Source organism: Homalodisca vitripennis, chromosome 1, assembly GCF_021130785.1.
Source record: "Homalodisca vitripennis isolate AUS2020 chromosome 1, UT_GWSS_2.1, whole genome shotgun sequence".
NCBI lineage: Eukaryota > Metazoa > Arthropoda > Insecta > Hemiptera > Cicadellidae > Homalodisca > Homalodisca vitripennis.
This window is the reverse complement of record NC_060207.1, coordinates 62,737,144-62,760,900: the sequence shown is the minus strand read 5'-3', so window position 1 is coordinate 62,760,900 and position 23,757 is coordinate 62,737,144. Positions and strand designations below refer to the sequence as shown.

General features: G+C 35.8%; 1 protein-coding gene across 1 annotated transcript in view; it reads left to right on the top strand.

Moving 5' to 3' along the window:
* Positions 1 to 23,757, top strand: part of LOC124362955 (ankyrin repeat domain-containing protein 33B-like) — a 133,444-nt gene that overhangs the window by 5,365 nt on the left and 104,322 nt on the right. The window contains exon 2 of the mRNA XM_046817864.1: positions 11,222 to 11,385. Coding sequence (XP_046673820.1) covers positions 11,328 to 11,385 — 58 coding nt within the window. The 5' untranslated portion in view covers positions 11,222 to 11,327. The remainder of the gene's footprint in view (positions 1 to 11,221; positions 11,386 to 23,757) is intronic.

Below are 23,757 nucleotides of genomic sequence, written 5' to 3'. Positions count from 1 at the left end.
TGTTGCTTGCATCGCATACCTATCAATACTTCACAACTATTCGTACTCAAAGTACCGGATAAACTCCGCGCTAAGCGTAGATACAGTACGTAAGCAGTGCCGGTCGTACTCGACTCGTGGGGATTGTTCACTCACGTGATCCACTTTCCTTGTACGTCACTCTCGTGCTGGACGCCGCTATGTTGCTGCCAAGAACCGGCTATACTGGACGATGACGGCACCTTGTTGTGATATGCCAGCTTGTACTTTGGCGGGCCGCCCGCTCCTGACGCTATAAAGTGCGTTGAGAGAAATATCGATAGTACTTAAGGCACCGGGGAGTCTCTATCGATGGTTTGGATGTTCATGTTACGTCATAATCCACTAGTTAATAATATAATATGTATCCTGCAAAATGGCCAAAAGAAGAACGTATGTTGAAGTTATGTTAGCAATTTGTGACACGATTATATTTCCTGTTAATTATCTTGATACTTATAAGTGCATAACTACTTCTTGCATTATACTGTTCGTTCTTGAAATACGTAACTGTCAAAGTATGACCTTCTAGTAACATTCTTCACCGTATCGTAGGGTTAAGGCTAAGGCTCTCTAATCGAGAGGTCATGCGTTCAATTCCCGTAGAGGTCGGTAAAAAATTGCCAGTCGATTGTGACCGTTCACCTGAAAAAATTTAGCTTGATCATTCAAAATGTCATTGGCGTAAGAAACCCCCCTTTAAAAAATAAAAGTCATCAGGAATGACTGATTGGAGTAGGTATTACTTTAACTTTTATTTACATGGTTAACTCATTTCTGTTCTTTGATTTTGTATGTATACAAATATCCCCTCCCCACCTAAAGGATAGACGAAGAGGATAGATTCAAATCCTCGGAATGTTTTGCTATAAATTTCGTAACATATAACGATGGATAATGTTCGAATTCCTGTTATCCTGCCACATGGCTAACGGAAACAATATTATCATTTCAAAAGATATTAAACTAGTACTGTACATAATGTCAGAAAAGATACGTTTAAAGAAATCCATATGTATATTTTATGTATATAGAAAGGTTTGGATTTGTAATTTATTATTCCAAAAATAGGCTGGAAAGTCGTGCTCAATAAGATACGATGAGAGCTTGAATAAATTCGGCGTAAACAATTCTCTTTATTTGCGAATCGACATTTCTTCCAATAAGTCGAGCCGATAGAGAAAAGTATCGGTTATACAATCGATGATGTAAATACCTGTTCTTTATAGCGAGTCGCGACTCTGTGATACCGCAAACGGCAACAGCTACACCGTCAACCGGTGACAGCGTGACTGCCATTCTGCGCTCTCAATGTTTTCGCAACTTTTCTAATTTCCTGTCGTGCCATTAAGCAGTTGTGACTAGAATAACAGAATAACATGTCAGCGCTCCGGGTTGGTGCCAACACACAACTCCCACAAAAGCTGCCAAATGTTCCGCTGTCGCAAAGAAAACTGATGTGATTTCAACACGTGTTGAGTATTTTATCGGTCTGATCATCCGAACTTACCAGCCAATCCTCAGAAGATATAACACAATTAGGTCAGAAACGTTTCCTCTCAAAGCTTTTAGAATTAGGCTAATGTGTTTCTCTCTGACTTGCATTGGCACAGATAATGGAAAAGTGGCAAGTAAAAAATATAAATTAAAAATATAAATAAAACAAACAAAACTATAGAACCCACAGAACTCTTAACGTTTTAAAATGCGCCAGAACAAAGAATTACGAAAATCGCTTTAATTTCAAAGTTGTAGTCTACATTAACCTGCTGGAGATATAAAACTCATTTTAGAGGAGTAATTTTTTTATTTATATCTCAAAGTAATAATTAGTAAAACATACATAAATGAGTATAAAATATTATAAATAGATATATTGTTTTGAATAAAAATAGTAATGATTGATCTCAAAATATATATTGGCGTTAAAAAGCCTTGATTCAGTCCTGTGTTACACTAAATTTGTATTCCATAAAAAGATATCTAAACTGAAAAGACAAATAATGTTAGGTCTACCTGTGGACTATAATTTGTATTCCTACATTTAAAGATTGGTAAAACAACAATTAGTCCACGATTTGTCATAAATTTAGTAAGCTCATATTAAGTGTGAATTACATTTAATTGTTTAGTATAGAAATAGGTTATGTAAATAGAAATATTTACCGATTTCTACAAACTGACAAAACATATTATAAAGATTAAAAATATGTACAATACAAAATTGAATCTCATATATAGAACTGATTGTACATATTTGAATTTTAATATATTTAATTTTACTACAGTATAAATTTGTTAAAACATCCAGTTCAACAACTTTCTAAGAAATCGTTAAACATAACGATATATTACAATTTAGGGTTTTAATGTACAAATATATATTTTCAAATAATTTAAACCTCGCTCTACACAGATTGTGGAGGGTCGACTGTTACTTCTAGGGTTAAATTGTTCTTAATCTCTTGGAAAGAAGGATGGGAAGGTGAGACATGTTTACAGCATATCTACGCCACAGAATATTGTATTACTACGTAAGTTGTATAATCTTTTGTATGGAAAATGAACTACCTCCAGTAAAAATGTTTGGATTTGTCGATAACACTCTAGTTCGAGAAAGATCTCACTCTAGTACTGAGTGAAACCGTTTCATTGTACAATAATCAAGAACACAAACGAGAATGTAATCTATATTTTCAAAGTTTTATTATAGTAACAACGTAAGTACTGTAATATGTCTCAGAGAAAATATTTATCTTGGAATGGGTTGAAAGGATGGAGCTTCGATCCGAAATGAATTTCAGATAAGCTATATTTCTGCTCACTAAAAGATATTAGGTAAAGTAAATAGAAACTAAACGATAGATGCCTTAAAAACCAATATTTTGAAATATGTATTTATGTGCAATTGTATATTGTTCCGAGAATAAGCAAAGTTTCCATGTTTCTATAGTAAAGATACAGAAATGAGGGATTACTCATGCACATAGCACGGAGCTGCACAGCACAAGGGATAAATATAGCTCGCCGGCCCGGATAGCGTGAGCAACCCTCTATCAGCACGGGTACACCCGCTCCTTCCCTTGCGTGACCGTACCAACGAGATCTTCACTCTGCGTAATTAAAACATCAAACAACCCTTTCTTACCGCACAAAACTCAAACTGGACCCATTAGCGCTATCTTGATTGATAAACAAACTTTTTCACTATCATGAACAAAGTTACTTATTTACCAATAACCGGTAAGGAAGTTCTAACACCCTTATAAGATGCGAGTTTAAAGCCCAATCCCCTCGTATTTCGTTTGAATTTTAAATATCCGTCTGTGATGTATGAAAATGTTTGTGATGCGCTTCAAAATTACTTCCATAAGAAATGGAAAGAGAGATGTCCGATAGGGAGTAGCTCAATCAAGAAAATGTGTCGATTGATCTATTAAAATCCTTGACAAGACGTCTTGATATTGTCCCCGTTATCTGGAAAAGGTTCAAAGATTACACTAAATAAGTAATTAAGACCATAGAGGGGAGATTCTTTTCGTGGATAATCTGAATATTTTCTTAACGGGTTGAAATATACCAGCGAGCGACCTTCTGCTGTTTTATTTCGTCGTACTGTGGCATATCTGTTTTTTTGCTGCTTGAGGTTTACCAGTCAATTAGAAATGAGGGATACAATTTTCGTGTAATAGATCCATTTGTTAGTCTCTATTTGGAGTATGTTATCCAGTAATTACCAATAATTAGATACACTGGAATCGCAAACACGATAGTTTTTCGAACACAACTTTAGTAATCGTTTAACAATTGGAAAATAAAATGTGAAATGAAGACTCGTAATGTTCTCTCAATCTTAGCTTGATTTTAATAAGGACTTATTTCCCCACGTGTTGCGTGCAAAAGCTTCAGGGCTATTGTGGAAGCTTGATTTATTTGAGAGTTCATCCTGTAAGGTGTCATTGTTCAGTGAGGAGATAAGTGAGGATTAGGAGTAAGTAGGTTTCACTATAAAATAAACCTAAAAAAACTAGTATCTATTAATCATCCTATTTGAAAAGGTAGCATTATCAAGTATTCAATAGTCGATAGGTTAACCTCTCTCAGGAACTAGATGATGTTACTTGTAAACAGCATCAGTGACTATAGTTATGGCTCAAAAAGGGTATACCGGTACTATATACTGTATATGCTGTACATTACAAAGATCGTTTCCAGATTTAACTACTTGTTAGGCGCTCTGCTGCAAGACATGATGAATACACCTGGCACAGGAGTGGAGCTGAGCAGAACATTCTACAGTATTACGGCAAGTCTGCGTCACGACTGCCAACTGCGTGCAACACAGATTTTAAAAAACAAGACGGCTAGGGTTTAAACGTTTTTGTTTGTATCTTTTGCGCTGGATGTCGGATTCATTTCACCTAATTGTATATCTTGTGGTATCTTCGACTGTTCAGGGTTCTTCATTAATTTGTTTTTCATATTGGTTGCTAAAGTAGCCTGAATCCAACAGAGGAGTGAGTGAGTGGACGATTTGTAAATTTAATGTACGAAGTCTCAATTAGTTTTCGTTAGAAGAAAATTTTTACTCTATGGGCCCTGGTCACCTTTCTCATCATACCTTTCAGGTAATAATAAGTATGCCGATTTCATATTTCTAGTTATTTTCCAATTCCCACTATTAGCATGCAAACTCTCTCACGTATATCGTCATGAAGCAAAAATACATTGTTTAAATTGGAACCCCTTTCCATTATTTTATTGAGCTGAAATTGTGCAATCCAAATTGCGTGAAATGTTATTAATACAAATTTAGAAGGATTACTCAACTAATTAATTAATTAAATTAGTAGTTTTAACATTAGTCTAATGGTTAACCATGACGACAATTAGAAAATCGCAGAATAATTAAATTGCTATACCGATTGCGAGAGATTTCGCCCTATTTCTTAGGAAAGGACGGAGATAAAGCGAAACTGACGTTTTTATGGCGTAAAGATAGTTGTTAAATTTATTGGACTTTATGGAAAATGAACTGAAAAATTGAATAAAATACGTTCTAGACCTGTAAAACCTCCCATTTATGAGATATCAGACAAAACATGCAAAATTCTGTCTTTAAAAACATGCTTTGTTTAGATTTGAAGTACATTAAATTCATTAAATGGGTAATAAACACGCAAACCCTTTAACCAAAACATTTAGAGAATTTAATTCCGAAGAGAATAATTTAAAATAGGCTAATAATAATAAACAAACACAAAGTAAAAAAAAAAATGTTTAATGCTTAATGAAATCAACACATTCGAAAAATAAGACAGAAAATGCAATATATGTTTATTAAATTATGTGTTTATGTAATATATGCAATATATATTTATTAAAGTTCTTCGTAAAAACAAAACAACATATTTTAATTGCCGCTCTTTGCTAATATTTTATTCCAATTTCCATACTTTAATAAATAGTGTTCACAATGGTTTCCTTGATAATTTATTCACAATCTAGTGCGTTTTACGCAACCATGTTAGACTTTTCTGATAGTCTATCGGTCGTTCTTAAGTAGCGCACAAACATTTAAAGTATAAAACATTGTAGGTTGAAAAACAAGATTTAAAAAATACATCATCAATTGAAATGCTTTTATGTTATTGAAAATCGAGAGTTGGCAACACTGCTGCAACAATACCTGAATACAACTTATTATTTGTACACCTGTCCAACAATTCAGCTGTTGCAGTAAGTCGTCTATCATCTTGGTTTGTGAAGTGTATGTGTATTATTTGTACTTTATTTGTTAAACCGTTAATTGTTTGAGGGAACACCCTGTAATACAGCCTGTACGCGAACAAGGTATCATTGACATGATACAACGCAGTTCCTAACTTAGCAAATAGATTCGCCGACTTTCAAATAGATTAAAACACATCTCGTAGTACAGTCTGGAGAACAACGTTATCCGCCTCACTTAACAAAGAGTTCAAAATCTTCATCCAGGTGACAGTGCATTAAGATTGCAATTTTGTCTATGGGCCTATTAGAAAATCTAAATAATATAAGTTGTATTTTCACGGACGATTCGATGTTTACAGGATACAAAACTCTAAATTTGAAAAATAGACCACCGGTGACTATTTTTCAAATTTAGAGTTCTGTATCCTGTAAACATCGAATCGTCCGTGAAAAGACAACTTATATTATTTAGATTTTCTAATAGGCCCATAGACAAAATTGCAATCTTAATGCACTGTCACCTGGATGAAGATTTTGAACTCTTTGTTAAGTGAGACGGATAACGTTGTTCTCCAGACTGTACTACGAGATGTGTTTAATCTATTTGAAAGTCGGCGAATCTATTTGCTAAGTTAGGAACTGCGTTGTATCATGTCAATGATACCTTGTTCGCGTACAGGCTGTATTACAGGGTGTTCCCTCAAACAATTAACGGTTTAACAAATAAAGTACAAATAATACACATACACTTCACAAACCAAGATGATAGACGACTTACTGCAACAGCTGAATTGTTGGACAGGTGTACAAATAATAAGTTGTATTCAGGTATTGTTGCAGCAGTGTTGCCAACTCTCGATTTTCAATAACATAAAAGCATTTCAATTGATGATGTATTTTTTAAATCTTGTTTTTCAACCTACAATGTTTTATACTTTAAATGTTTTGTAACTATTTACTTGACTGAAAAAACACCATTAAATTTTATGTTTTTACAAAGGACGTTCATTTAATAAACGTATATGGCATTTTCTGTCTTATTTTTCGTATGTGTTGATTTAATTAAACATTAATTTTTTAAACTTTGTGTTTGTTTATTATTATTAGCATATTTTACCTTATTCTCTTCGGTATAAAATTCTTTAAATGGTTAGGTTAAAAGGGTTGCGCGTTTTCCCCATTTAATGTAGTTAATGTACTTCAAATCTAAACAAAGCATGTTTTTCTAGACCGAAATTTGCATATTTTGTCTGATATCTCAGAAATGGGTGGTCTTAAAGGTCTGAGACGTATTTTATTCACTGTTTTAGTTCGTTTTACATAAAATCCAATACATTTAACAACTTTCTTTACGCTATAAAAATATCATTTTCGCTTTTATTTCCGTCCTCTCCTAGAAAATGGGTGAACTCTTTCGCTAGCCGTAGTTCACTACGAAAGCGTTTCCGGACATCTGTTTATATGAACTTTGTTCATTATTTTGATTTGAGAAAGCCACCTGTGCAGTTTGTTGGGTTACTCGTGGGACACCTTGTATATACAATATATGTATATACATACAAAAGATCTGAGAAACGTACCTTTGTCAAAAGACGGCTAAGGTGGGTTTTGTAATAGTCTTTAAATTGATAATACATGTTAGATATTAACTTTGTCTTTGATAGTGTTTAAGTACTGTCCAAGCACTGCATTCTTAATATTTGCTAACATGTACAAATACATTTTTACTCAAACTTTTAATTTTCTTATCTTGATATTTATTGATCTGTGCTCAGCAGTAGTTGCAGAAAAGGTTGACTTAAGAAGTGATGTCTTAATCAAGTTTACTCCATGCTTTGAGGACTATAAAATGTAAACAAATTGAAAACAGTGGTTAAATTAATTAAAATATCGTTGTTCTTTCATGACACAGAACAGTTAATTACATTTAACGGGCTCTTTCAATTAACACTATTATATAAAAATAGTTTTCTTTTTCTATTAACCTGATTTTTTCCCGTGTTACGTTATTTAATAGTTATTCTGCCATTCTTGGGATGGAGACATTCAACAAGTCAGAGATCATTATAATCGGTGCAGTCATTCATATAAAACTATTGTTTAGGAATTGGAAAAAGAAAATTTTAAATGCAAGGAAAATGAACTTTAACTGTTACGAAATTATAAAAAATAAATATTTAATTTCGTAGTACACAAAGTAGGAATTAATTAAAAACTTTTTATGAAACGTGCTGTTTTTCGATGCCCAAATAGAATTAGTTTTCTGAAACTAAGTTGCCAGACAAATCTTAGCACTGTTGTTACATGCAACTCAGGTAAATTATTATAGAAGTTGAGTTTACTCCAAATTACCGAACTTCTTAATGTTCTATCTATCCTCAGTTGAATGTTGAACATTAGAAGGGAACAGATTGATCTGATCAAGTGTATAATATGTATGACATCAATGTTGCATTTTAACACTGTGACTGTACATATTATGGATTTTACTTGTATTTTGGAGGTAGTTGAAAACACACAAAGTGTAGATCTTCTGAGTTGGAGGAGAATGTACATTTCTAAATATTGTATAAACAGTTGTATCTGGTACTATAGGATCAATTTGTATCTTCATCATGTTGTTTTTATTAAAAACAGTTACTGTAGATGAATAATATTTCTTGAATTGCTGGTTCATAAACCTAGATAGTTTTTTAATTAATTAGTGCAGTAATTTTACATAGACGCTCTGATTATAGGCTATAATTTATTAAGATGTCACGCACATTAGACAGGCTCCATGTAAGTGTAAGTGATCTGCCGTACATCAGACTGTCTGGTTATAACAGATATAACATTGATGCGACTTTCAAACGATGTATATAATCATTTCGGATGATTAAAAAACATAAGCACAGTACATTATCACGTATAACGACAGAAAAGAATATTGACACTTGCCTTACTGGAATTATTAAGACCATATATCAGATAATTGTGTGTGTAAAACATTTTAATCCTACAAATTTACAATTCATCTTATACTATGTTCAGAATATGAGTTCTTTTCTAATACACTAGCGGGCCCGGCGCGCTTTGCTGCGCATTTCAATAATTTTTTGCAAAAGTTGCCCGCGGCTTCGCACGCAATTTCCCGTTGAAAACAGTACACTATATTCACTTATTCTTTTTCTATCACATTCTAAACATTGCTGAGATAATTGATAGTCGTTCCATCGTGAGCCTCTTGGGCGTATTATGAAGGTATGTACCATATTCCTGCCTCTATCTAGCTGTTACCCACGGCTTCGCACGCAAATCTTAAGAACCGAAGTCCTTATATTACTTAGTAAATTTTTTTTTTTTACTATAATAAATTTTAGATTAAATTAGTTATATCTCCGATGCCACGATTGAGCTTGCTTTGTTGTCTCGATCGAGAGAATATGTACACACGGAGTTTTGAGAACCATACTTCTGACAAAAAAAAACAACTAAGGTTGATTTTATAACATTCTTTATATTTGTAGCCAACGTAAGATAGTAATTATGATATCTGCATTGCTCTTCTGATCAAGCATGAGCATGGTTTATATTAAATAAATATTGCAGTTAAAGGTGAATTTTTACGTCAAATTTGAATTGTATTATCTGGATAGTAAAGTCTATGTTTAACAGTGATTGCAGAAACAGTTTAAACAAAATTTGTCGTTTCTCTTAAGCTTACTCTATGCTTTAAAACTATAAGTGTAATATATGTTTACAAAGAACAGCTGATTAAAAATTTGAAAAGACGTTAACATATGTTTGCTGCAATGCATTTCTTATGGGTATTTCTGTAACCAGTGGGGCGGAATACTGAATCGGGAAAGGGATGGGCATAGCTTATAAACCTTCTCCGTGGAAAAATACATATACGTACAAATTTTCATCATGATCGGTCCAATAGTTCACGATTCCATAAAGGACAAACATACAAACATTCATTTTTATATATATAGATAGATTAAACATGCACTATTGAAACCTCAGGTTAGAAGTAAAAAATGAATGTCTATTGTAGGCAATTGTCTTAAATATAGGTTTTACAAGTTGCGGAAAAATTGTTGAAATACTAATTAATCCTATTACACCTATATAACACACACACACACACACACACACACACACACACACACACACACACACACACACACACACACACACACACACACACACACACACACACACACACACACACACACACACACACACACACACACACACACACACACACACACACACACACGTACGCACGCACGCACGCACGCACGCACGCACGCACGCGCGCGCGCACACACACACACACACACACACACACACACACACACACACACACACACGAACCCTATATATATATATATATATATATATATATATATATATATATTAGAATTGTATAATCTCTCTTCCAGCATATTGTATACGCTGGTTTGTACGAAATCTGTAGATAAATTGAGTTGATCGGGATTCAGAAACGACTCAAAAATATTGTGTTACATATTTGCAGAAAAGTTGTTTTAATAATAATATAGATTATTTCTCTAGATTTATAGTTATTGCTTCGAGGTATTAAATGTGGATGGCTAAAAATAAGACATACTGGGACATGTTGACCGCAAAACGTAAGCGAAACGTAATTGTGTCCGTGATATTAAATTATTAGAGATTAACAACTTAAAGTAGTTTACAGTTTTATAATACATATATCATTGTTTTAATGTGTGTGTGTGTGTGTGTGTGTGTGTGTGTGTGTGTGTGTGTGTGTGTGTGTGTGTGTGTGTGTGTGTGTGTGTGTGTGTGTGTGTGCGTGCGCGCGCGCGCATCACCGGTCGAGAACTTCAGTAGAAATAAGAGATCAAGTTGTGCATATCCGTATGTATGTATCACGAAGCTACACAATCAACAAACGATGACTGAACCAAGACGGCACTATTTTGCCCAAACGAAACAGACGCGGCGAGCTCCATACGAGATGCTAACGAGTACGAGAAAATAGGGCAACGAAGCACAAGACGACACTACTCGCCCACGAGAAAACAACGTGCGGGGGCTGTGAGTGACCGCGACGAGATCGTATCTCCAGAACGGCTTCGACTGAATGTTCGAGCGTCTAAGGGACGCACCTGGATGGCACACATACAGACGGATGGGACCATGTAATGTGTCCACCAATGAGATAAGGGGTAGTTACATCAGTCGACAAGTACAAGGATCACTGCACAGCTCACCAGTTATTGATTTTAACATAGGAATGATCTAATCTATTTCCATTGCTATCAAAGAGTCTTCTAATGAATATTAAATACTAAAACCTACTATACTGGATATATTACAGAACCTTGACTGTCAACTTCTCAAGCCGACTAAAGAATGATGAGAGGTGTGTTAAACTCTCTCAAACCTCTGCATGGTCGAGGCATTGTTGTTATCATTGACACGTTTGTTACAGGACGATCAAAATTGTGACAACAACCAAAACAGTGACAACTCGGCCAGTGTCAAGTGCCAGGATATGTGCTACTGTTAACTCTGCTCTGTCAGGCCACAACACACTCATGTACCATGGAGAATATCCTGAGTCGTACAAGCCGAGGAGACCCATGACAGCGGCCGGTAAGTCGTCCACTATAGTCTTCAGTTGACCGTTTAGGGTCTTTAGCAGCAAGAATACTTGATTTCAGCATTACAGAGTGGTTCTAAGATATTTTTACACTTACACCGAAAATTAATATTTATTTCTATCGTTAATTGTTAACGTAATGTTGAAACGTCCTGTATTTCAATCAGTACACAGATTGATATATCGATCGCTGAATTGAGTAATTATCGACTGTATATCGATTGGTAATACTTACTAAAATGATCTACCTTGGAGTATTCCATCAGTAAAACCTGTACAGTATTTTCTCTCGAAAATATTAAATTAGATTTAAGTTTTGACCTGGAATGCCGGATATGACGAATTGAAACAAAGGTACTCAGTAAAACACTCAAGAAATAAAATTGTTACTACAAAGCATTCCCGTGTAGACCTGTCACTTGAAATGGTCAACTAATCCAGATAATAGGCCTAATTTCTGCTAGAATAAGGGTTCAAAAGTGTTCACGTGTATAAGAATAACCAGTAACAACTGTGTAGTGTCTTTTAAAAATGACTATAAACGAATATACTTTAATGATTTTATTTATATCTAGATGCGAAAGAAGTCAATACGTCCTATTTGAAAATCGGAATCCCTCAGCCACCAAGGAATACGTCACAGATGCTTCTCGATAATCAGTAAAAAACTTATACAAGGCTTCTTCCGATACTGTTTATTCGATTACACCAAAAAAGAAAAAAAGAAATTACACCATTCACTCATTATGTTATTTTACTTCTCAAAAATAAGCCACAACGATTAGATATGAAATATTTTCTCGTTTAATGGTAATGTTAATCTTAAAAGGAGTTTAGGAGATCAATATTGTTAATGTTCCCCTACATTAATAAATTAAAGAAGTGGAGTTTTTTCACTATTGGAGTAGAGTTAATAAACAAAATATGTAAATGTAAGTAGGTTGTTCCGATGTCGATGCCCAGCCAGTGCAACCGAGACAAAGCCGTAGACTGACTGGGGGAGGTAACAGCAGCAAGCAACGGTTAGTGGAGTATCTCACGCCAGCACGTGCTCGTGTCACTCACAGCACCTGAGTAATGATTTTCTGACAACAAGCTTGGGAGTGGGCCTTGTAAGTCTGTTGGAAAACTCAACAACTCGCTTCCGTCATCATCACCACAGTTCTGAAATCATTAACCTGTGATACAATAAAATGCTGCACAGTGAAAGCTACACGGTCAACTATACGATGTTTTATCGCACGGATACAAAGCAAATCTTACACGATATTGAGTTCAATATCACCAACAAAACCGAAGACTATGATGTTTTAAATATAAAATGGAAGCTCGTCCGATTCCATGATTAGATTTCACACTACAGAGTTTCAACAAAATTGTAACACTTCACACCTTTCTGCAGTTCAAAGTATCAGAATTGTTTACAGCTCAGACACGTAAAACAATTATCATGATACTTTAATAAGTTTGCCACGTTCTGCACTCATACAGGTTCAAATACCTGTAGGAAAACTCTCGAGGAACGCCATACAAGACTTTTTTTTGCATACAGGCTAATTATCAGGTTGATTTGAAAATGATAACTAGCAATATCGGAGTAAAAATAAAACTGAAAAATCCAGTATTGGCATATCAGTTAATGGAATATTTATTATAAACATAAAGGCAGTTTGAAACATCATTTTTTCAAACAGTTTTTTCTCAACCATTTCTAATTAAATGACAAAAAACGAACTCTATAATACAGTTTTTTTAATACGAACTCTGTTTTTGTTTTTATTGTTTAATATCGTATTATTGTGTTCAACGTTGGAGTAGAGAAAGTATCTCCTCCTGCAAGTTGACTGCTTGAGAGAAGCACGATACCATTTGACCTATCACAACATTGCCACTCAACTTTGTCTCAATAAGTTCTAACCTTAATTAAGCCCCTCCAGAGCACTCCATCTGTAACTAAATTTTACTAACGATCTAGTAGAGTCACGCAAAGACAACCTGTAACAGGCAATGACCGTAGTTGTAGTATGTGAAATAACGTTAGGAAATAATATTGTTCTTTTGAATCCATAAGAACACGTTGTAACACTAATATTATCTAGACTTGTCTATATTTATAGTTTTGATGCTATTCATTATATTCTCTAATTGTTAGTCAAATCTTTTTCATCTCTATATAAATTGACATTTTCGAAACAAAACTCATTTATCTTCCACAATTCTGAGTTATTGTTTTTCCAATTTCAGTTTCTTCTTCCTTGGCTGGGCTTCATATCAGTTTAACCTGATCGCAGTTTCTTAAAATTTTGATGTACTAAAATTCTTGTTTGAAGAGTTCGTAGTGTTATACGTCACCACCCCGCACTGCTCGCCAGGGTCATTCGTTTAGCCCTTCTCGTGAGGAGCTCGTTTCTCACGTGATATAACGTTGAATTTAGCTTGTTAAACCACCCCCCACCCAGAAACCCCTCCCCAGTCCCAGATTGTTAGACTATTCGAGATATAACCTAACATTTCTAACCTAAAAGTTCAAACATCGATGGCAATGGGTGTTTCCGTTATAATTTCTGTTATTTTTTAGGCTTTCCTAACTTTTACATCCATTGTACTAGTATCCTATACATTAATTTTCTTATTTTAAGTTGAAATTTGGGCCAAAAGCCACTTCACGACTAAAGTAATTAATTACTATAGTGTGGAATCAACACTTACATTGTCTGAAATGTCTAGAATAAATATAATATGATGAGTAACTACTAGTAATAAATAACGCTACAAAGTCTCTCCTGATATTTTTCAGTTGAATCCTTTTTATCAAGTTCGCTTAAATTAAAACCGTATTTGACAAAGTTACCAAACTATGTGAGTATTTATTGATGCGTATACTGTATCAACAAATCAAGTGAATTAATTGTTAGAGAATATTTAAAGGGATTGTTTTGAGTGGTTTATGAACAGTTCCGGCTGCTGCGGACTTGTCACACGTGTCTAGTTATGTCACTGATCTACGACAACTGCCAACAAGGCACATGATGGGAAGAGCTGATCGTAAGTTGGCCAGAAAGAATAAACAATAGAGGGCGGGACGGAACATCAGTCATACGGAGAGGAGACGTGAGTTCCGCAGTCGGTCGCGCGCTAATGTGGTAATGTGGCTTTGTTGGCAGCAACTACTGGGTGGGAAGATTTGTTTACTTTTTGAGGGAACAGTTGGCAAAACGTATTCTCGAACTTCTGTATGAGGTATGGCCTCATGTAAACAATTCTACATTACTGGGCTGTAGGCAAGACGGGTATTAAATGTGGTATTGAAACTAATGTGTACTTTAATGAATTGACTGCTATCTGTGAATAAAATTGATTGAAAGGACACCAATTAGCAATAAATATAATATGTACAGCTTGATCTGTTATTTCGCTGTGAATATACTTCTTTTGTCTCAATCCCAGCAACAATAAATTCTTGGCAGATACCGGTCCAAACCTGTAATATGAGTTTGATAACCCAAAGAATCAGTATCGATGATCCGCGTGGTTTTGATATTAAACGTAATCCAACCCTAGACGTTTTTCTGAGATAGCAGCTGGGACCAATCAATAGAATTTCCTAGCACTGCGCTGAAGCATATACACTAAACAAATCGATCTGACGAAATGAACTGCTCCAGATCTGTTTGAAGTTGAGACGCACAAGTATTCGGTCTGCCGCACAAGTCCCCAGCCCGGTACATACACTATTAGCGCGTGTTTACGGCTGATATGGTAAACCAGAGGTCCGGCAGTCACCACACACTATCAAACCACAGTTCAACCCGGTCTGCAGCACAAGTCCCCAGCCCGGTACATACACTATTTGCGCGTGTTTACGGCTGATATGGTAAACCAGAGGTCCGGCAGTCACCACACACTATCAAACCACAGCTCAACCCGGTCTGCCGCACAAGTCCCCAGCCCGGTACATACACTATTTGCGCGTGTTTACGGCTGATATGGTAAACCAGAGGTCCGGCAGTCACCACACACTATCAAACCACTGCTCAACCCGGTCTGCCGCACAAGTCCCCAGCCCGGTACATACACTATTTGCGCGTGTTTACGGCTGATATGGTAAACCAGAGGTCCGGCAGTCACCACACACTATCAAACCACTGCTCAACCCGGTCTGCCGCACAAGTCCCCAGCCCGGTACATACACTCTTTGCGCGTGTTTACGGCTAAGATAGTAAACCAGAGGTCCGGCAGTCACCACACACTCTCAAACCACAGCTCAACCCGGTCTGCCGCACAAGTCCCCAGCCCGGTACATACACTATTTGCGCGTGTTTACGGCTGAGATAGTAAACCAGAGGTCTGGCAGTCACCACACACTATCAAACCACTGCTCAACCCGGTCTGCCGTACAAGGCCCTAGCCCGGTACATACTCTATTTGCGCGTGTTTACGGCTGAGATAGTAAACCAGAGGTCTGGCAGTCACCACACACTATCAAACCACTGCTCAACCCGGTCTGCCGTACAAGGCCCCAGCCCGGTACATACACTATTTGCGCGTGTTTACGGCTGAGATAGTAAACCAGAGGTCCGGCAGTCACTACACATTATCAAACCACTGCTCAACCCGGTCTGCCGCACAAGTCCCCAGCCCGGTACATACACTATTTGCGCGTGTTTACGGCTGAGATTTTAAACCAGAGGTCCGGTAGTCATCACATTCTCCCGTGTGGCTATGCTGATTGTATGTCATTATAAAGATAATTGGGCTAAGAATAGATCATTGATGGACTCTATAACGTACTCTCATAGAATTGGAAACATTATTAGATATTTGGACAAGATAAATTCTTTGACTTAGAATTGAAGTAAGTGTGTCAAACAGTGTATTGTGGTCAGCACATACGCTTTGGATTAATCAAAAACACACCTAAAGTGTGATTTAGACTTTCAAATCCCTATAAAATCATATCGTCAAGATCCACAATTGCATGTATAGTCAATTTGCCTTTTCTGAAGCCGAATTGGTCATTTGATAATTAATTGTGTTTGTTTAAAAATTGAATCGTTCTCACTAAAATCAAAGTTTTAAATATTTTGATTATAATTGGCAAAATCTAGACAGTACAATAGTTATTAACGAGTGTAGGGTCGCCTTCTTTTAATAAGGGTTATTTTTTACATCTTTAGGAATGAGAGAAAAACTCCCGTTTATATGACTGATTAAGGTGATCAGAGGCCTCACGATTTGCTTGGAACATTTCAAGAGCTACATTGAGATTGATTTAAGATCGTTCGATTTTTTGGCTGGGAGCTGAGGTTAATTGAATATTTCTGACGAACTCCTCCTCGTTGACTGGCGGCTGGCCGATTGTGACTGACAGATTTTGTCCTACCGTGAGGTTTGATTGAGGTGATAGGCAAGGGCTTTGCTCACAAGCCACAGTTGTAAAGCACCTGTTGAATTCGTTAGCCACCTCCACAAGCCGATCGCCAATTTCGATCTGGACCAGTTTTGAAGGATTAGATCTATTGTTAATGATGGCCCAAATAGTTTTAGAAATGTTTTTGAAAGACGTAATCGCTTTAGAGACATCACGTGATTTTCCAGGCTGGATCACCTTTCTATATATCATTTTATAGTTCCAGAAAAATATTTTTAAATTGTTGTCTTGATCCATTTACTGTTTTCCTTTTATTTGGTAAACATTTGGACAACACAGATCTAAGTATATGAATGAATGTAATTGATAAAATACGTGCAGTGGTAAGTAGAAAATGTATTAAGCTAGGTAATACAAGATTATTCTTTCACATTTATGTTTAAGATTATTGTGCAGAAAGCCTTTATTTTTTAAAGTTTTTTTTAAACCAAAGAAATTCAGGAACTAGATAACTTTGAATTTTAACGTATTTCAAATAATTATTCAGCAGAGTATTCTGTCCTCAGTAATTTGCATTAGTATAAAATTGAAAACCATTTGTAAAGGTAAGAGAATTGAAAACAACTGAAACATATAGATCAGCTTTCTTGAGAAATACACTGTAATGAATCTAAGGAGAGATTGTGCGTAAACATGGTCAGAGGTTGTGGTATAAAGACACATCTCTATCAAACGAGTGGCAAATTATTTCTGGTCTTATATAACTAAAGCCATTTTATTAAGAGCCCGACTGTAATGATGGTCGTGTTAAATGACATGCAGTTCAGTTTCATAAGAAGAATACGACTTTTATTTTCGGTAATATACTTATAACAAAGATTCAACGTTAAAAGTATGTACATTATTAGCATCCAAGAAAATTTTGGTTTTTCAATTGTTATTGCCAATATGTTATTCTAGAATAACCCCAATCTAAACAAAATTAATATATTTGGTTATGAAAATACTAATATCAATAACAATGCAAATACGGTTAGACCCTTTGAGTCTTCATCGAAAAAATGAGAAAAGAATGCTCAAAATGTACATTGTTGCAATGGAAAACAAGATGTTTCAATACGATCGGAACTAAAGTGAAATAATTAACAAGAATCAAATGGGTATTTTGCATAACAGTAGTTCGAGTGTAACCTACTTTTTAAACATTGTGTACTTTACAAATTAAGCGTCCTTTCAACATGGATTACAACTCATAGTAGGATTCTCTGTTATTCTACTTGCTGTTGAACAGAATTAATAGGCCGAGCAGATGCCGGCTGGATATCGGTAGAGGCAACGATATAAATCACGAGTTCTCGGCAGAACCTGCAACTGAGGAAAGGAATTGATTGCCATCGGGCGGGTCAAATGTACAAACGCAACATTCACAGACGTTTTTTAGTTTGCCATCGCTTGACGTCTCACGCACGTCTGCCTGTCTCGTTGTTTATGCGTCACCCGTCCTGGAATATACCAGTATCAGGAGCTCCATAAGTGTGGAGACGCGATGTTGCTGGAGAGGATCTGTAAGTGAACAAAATGCTACTTAGTTTTAGCATAATAATAATTAGCTGGTAATGAATACTGTAGGTAATAAAACATAAATGTTCAGACCTCGAGCTTAAATGTTTTCTTTTCTTTAGTGCATGTTGCCAGCAGAAACCATACCTTAATTAAAAAAAAAATTAATTTAATGTTTTGCTCTGCACGTTTCGTTATTCCGTTGATGCAATGCATTGATGCAATGAAACTTAGCATGATGCAATGCTAATTATTTCCGATTTGGACTTACTAGTCACATCAAGTCCTCGAGATATTTTTACATACTCTGCCAAACACATAGACACCGTTTATTTCAAGTTGTCCAGATTTCGGCGTTACAAAAACCTACCTATCTTGATTTGCAAATTAATTGTATTAATAGATGGAATGGTTGAATTAAGCGTAGGTTTAAGCTTTCCTGCGATTTCTCTAGCTCTCAAATACATTATTTAATTTCTTCAATTGTTATTTTATAATCGTCTGTAAGAAATCAAACTACACATTCCCATGTTAGCTATTATTCAGTCCAATTTACGAGCAATACACTGAAAATAGTGCGAGCGAAACGGAGTGAGGCATGGGTATGAAATGTGCAGGCGTGGTAATTTTATTATTTTGGTTATATGAGGAATAGGTAACGGTAAAAAGTAATTGTTTACATCTTTATAAAAAATAATTGCCGCAGTGTGTTAATTTAGAGTGGACATAATTATTAATATTATTATTTTTTTAAATGTGACTGCTAACCGCATTGTTAACTTAATTGAAATTTAAACAAAGAAAAAAATTCCAAATAGTTTGTTAAAAGTGTTAGGATGAGAATTGTGCATACATACTGTAGGTTATAAAATTGCTGTCGTATCTCGTACACGAGGAACAAAACATACAAGGTGCGATTGATGCATTAATCTTGTTAAAACGAACTGTCACACTTTACCGAGTTAAAGGTTTGTTACGTCATAAGACACGATTTTTGCAGAGATTCGAACGATTTATGAAGGCATTACTATATTTAGAACACTGTTATTTTTGTATTACAACATATTTATTTTTTTTAAATCTCAATATAGGTGGTCCCCACCATCGGCATATTAATATGCAACGTAATGTGTTTAACTGTTGAAACAGAGTCGGGTCGTGAAATTTTAAAACAGACCTGGTCTTCGTGAATCCAAATAAATCTGCAGCTTTTTGAAAACCCAAAACTTAGCCTCCCTCCCACAAAAAAGAAAAAAATCCAACAATGTTTTAGAACTAAATTATTTAAAACTAGAGGGTATCAAACATAAATAATCGTTTTAGCTAATTTCAAACATTCCATTGATTTTATACCTTCATTCAATAACACATATCTCAGACGAAAAAGTAGATATCTTTTTCATTTCTTTCTTCTTAAAAAAGGATTATTATTTAAATAATGGTCAAAAACAATTTATTCATTATGCAATAAAATCAACGTTACATTCTTGTTCACAATAACTTTGTGACTAGCACCTTGGATATATTCATTTAATACCAGTTGATACTCTTTTACAGGAAGAGATACATAAGCAATTAAATTTAAGCTTTTGATTTTATCATTAAATAAGTCAGTACAGTATAGTATAAAATTCAAATGTTTATAAAAACTCTCGTTAAACGATTTTGAAATAAAAGTGTCTAACATTAAATACGCTTTAAAGCCAAGCCAAGTGTATATTTGATGCGTAAAAACGGAGTAGCGTAAATGACAGTGTATTCTCAGACTCCATATTTACACTTGGCAATTTAGACTTTATTGGCAATTTCAATAGCTTTGCTTTGATGACAAGATATTTTCATCCATCTCTCGTCGTGGTTGAAAAAACGTCGCGAGGGAGTAACGCCCAGGTAGAGTAAAATTGGAGCGGGTCTCTGAGAATAGAAGCAAACAACGATCAGCTGTCCAGAGTGGCACAAGACGCCCTGAATTATCCTAGAGTGGCATCTCTGTGTGATTGTCTTGGCTGGGCTATTCTGAGACCCTACCGTGTTGTTTGTAGTACCAGCTGTTTGTTACTCGAAGGCCTTCTGTGTGTTTATAGTCGTCCCACACCACTCTGCAGCTTCAGGGTTATGTCAAAGGTCAATGCTTTTTGAGGAATTGCACTGTTTATCTTTCATTGATCGTTGATTTTACCACGCAGTACTTACCGCAGCGAATGTGGCTCCTTAAAGTAGTACTTGAACGCTAAAATTGATGACCCAATTTGACATGCAGGGGTTATAGTAACTACCAAAATAGTATGGAAGTAAACATTGGGACTTACTACTAAGCTAGCTGACAATGTACACATTACTACACTCGTGCTTCAAACTTCATTCTGATGTCAAATACGGATTGCTTAGACATTCCTGATACGTAGCGAATGTGGCTCCTTAAAGTAGTACTTGAACGCTAAAATTAATGACCCAATTTGACATGCAGGGGTTATAGTAACTACCAAAATAGTATGGAAGTAAACATTGGGACTTACTACTAAGCTAGCTGACAATGTACACATTACTACACTCGTGCTTCAAACTTCATTCTGATGTCAAATACGGATTGCTTAGACATTCCTGATACGTAGCGAATGTGGCTCCTTAAAGTAGTACTTGAACGCTAAAATTTAATGACCCAATTTGACATGCTGAGGTTTATAGTAACTACCAAAATAGTAATGGAAGTAAACATTGGGACTTACTACTAAGCTAGCTGACAATGTACACATTACTACACTCGTGCTTCAAACTTCATTCTGATGTCAAATACGGATTGCTTAGACATTCCTGATACGTAGCGAATGTGGCTCCTTAAAGTAGTACTTGAACGCTAAAATTAATGACCCAATTTTGACATGCAGGGGTTATAGTAACTACCAAAATAGTATGGAAGTAAACATTGGGACTTACTACTAAGCTAGCTGACAATGTACACATTACTACACTCGTGCTTCAAACTTCATTCTGATGTCAAATACGGATTGCTTAGACATTCCTGATACGTAGCGAATGTGGCTCCTTAAAGTAGTACTTGAACGCTAAAATTAATGACCCCAATTTGACATGCTGAGGTTATAGTAACTACCAAAATAGTATGGAAGTAAACATTGGGACTTACTACTAAGCTAGCTGACAATGTACACATTACTACACTCGTGCTTCAAACTTCATTCTGATGTCAAATACGGATTGCTTAGACATTCCTGATACGTAGCGAATGTGGCCTCCTTAAAGTAGTACTTGAACGCTAAAATTAATGACCCAATTTGACATGCTGAGGTTATAGTAACTACCAAAATAGTATGGAAGTAAACATTGGGACTTACTACTAAGCTAGCTGACAATGTACAACATTACTACACTCGTGCTTCAAACTTCATTCTGATGTCAAATACGGAATTGCTTAAGACATTCCTGATACGTAGCGAATGTGGCTCCTTAAAGTAGTACATGAACGCTAAAATTGATGACCCAATTTGACATGCAGGGGTTATAGTAACTACCAAAATAGTATGGAAGTAAACATTGGGACTTACTACTAAAGCTAGCTGACAATGTACACATTACTACACTCGTGCTTCAAACTTCATTCTGATGTCAAATACGGATTGCTTAGACATTCCTGATACGTAGCGAATGTGGCTCCTTAAAGTAGTACTTGAACGCTAAAATTAATGACCCAATTTGGACATGCTGAGGTTATAGTAACTACCAAAAATAGTATGGAAGTAAACATTGGGACTTACTACTAAGCTAAGCTGACAATGTACACATTACTAACACTCGTGCTTCAAACTTCATTCTGATGTCAAATACGGATTGCTTAGACATTCCTGATACGTAGCGAATGTGGCTCCTTAAAGTAGTACTTGAACGCTAAAATTAATGACCCAATTTGACATGCTGAGGTTATAGTAACTACCAAAATAGTATGGAAGTAAACATTGGGACTTACTACTAAGCTAGCTGACAATGTACACATTACTACACTCGCACTTCAAACTTCATTCTGATGTCAAATACGGATTGCTTAAGACATTCCTGATACGTTAGCGAATGTGGCTCCTTAAAGTAGTACTTGAACGCTAAAATTAATGACCCAAATTTGACATGCTGAGGTTATAGTAACTACCAAAATAGTATGGAAGTAAACATTGGGACTTACTACTAAGCTAGCTGACAATGTACACATTACTACACTCGTGCTTCAAACTTCATTCTGATGTCAAATACGGATTGCTTAGACATTCCTGATACGTAGCGAATGTGGCTCCTTAAAGTAGTACTTGAACGCTAAAATTAATGACCCAATTTGACATGCAGGGGGTTATAGTAACTACCAAAATAGTATGGAAGTAAACATTGGGACTTACTACTAAGCTAGCTGACAATGTACACATTACTACACTCGTGCTTCAAACTTCATTCTGATGTCAAATACGGATTGCTTAGACATTCCTGATACGTAGCGAATGTGGCTCCTTAAAGTAGTACTTGAACGCTAAAATTAATGACCCAATTTTGACATGCTGAGGTTATAGTAACTACCAAAATAGTATGGAAGTAAACATTGGGACTTACTACTAAGCTAGCTGACAATGTACACAATTACTACACTCGTGCTTCAAACTTCATTCTGATGTCAAATACGGATTGCTTAGACATTCTTGATACGTAGCGAATGTGGCTCCTTAAAGTAGTACTTGAACGCTAAAATTAATGACCCAATTTGACATGCTGAGGTTATAGTAAACTACCAAAATAGTATGGAAGTAAACATTGGGGACTTACTACTAAGCTAGCTGACAATGTAACACATTACTACACTCGTGCTTCAAACTTCATTCTGATGTCAAATACGGATTGCTTAAGACATTCCTGATACGTAGCGAATGTGGCTCCTTAAAGTAGTACTTGAACGCTAAAATTGATGACCCAATTTGACCATGCAGGGGTTATAGTAACTACCAAAATAGTATGGAAGTAAAACATTGGGACTTACTACTAAGCTAGCTGACAATGTACACATTACTACACTCGTGCTTCAAACTTCATTCTGATGTCAAATACGGATTGCTTAGACATTCCTGATACGTAGCGAATGTGGCTCCTTAAAAGTAGTACTTGAACGCTAAAATTAATGACCCAATTTGACATGCTGAGGTTATAGTAACTACCAAAATAGTATGGAAGTAAACATTGGGACTTACTACTAAAGCTAGCTGACAATGTACACATTACTACACTCGTTGCTTCAAACTTCATTCTGATGTCAAATACGGATTGCTTAGACATTCCTGATACGTAGCGAATGTGGCTCCTTAAAGTAGTACTTGAACGCTAAAAATTAATGACCCAATTTGACATGCAGGGGTTATAGTAACTACCAAAATAGTATGGAAGTAAACAT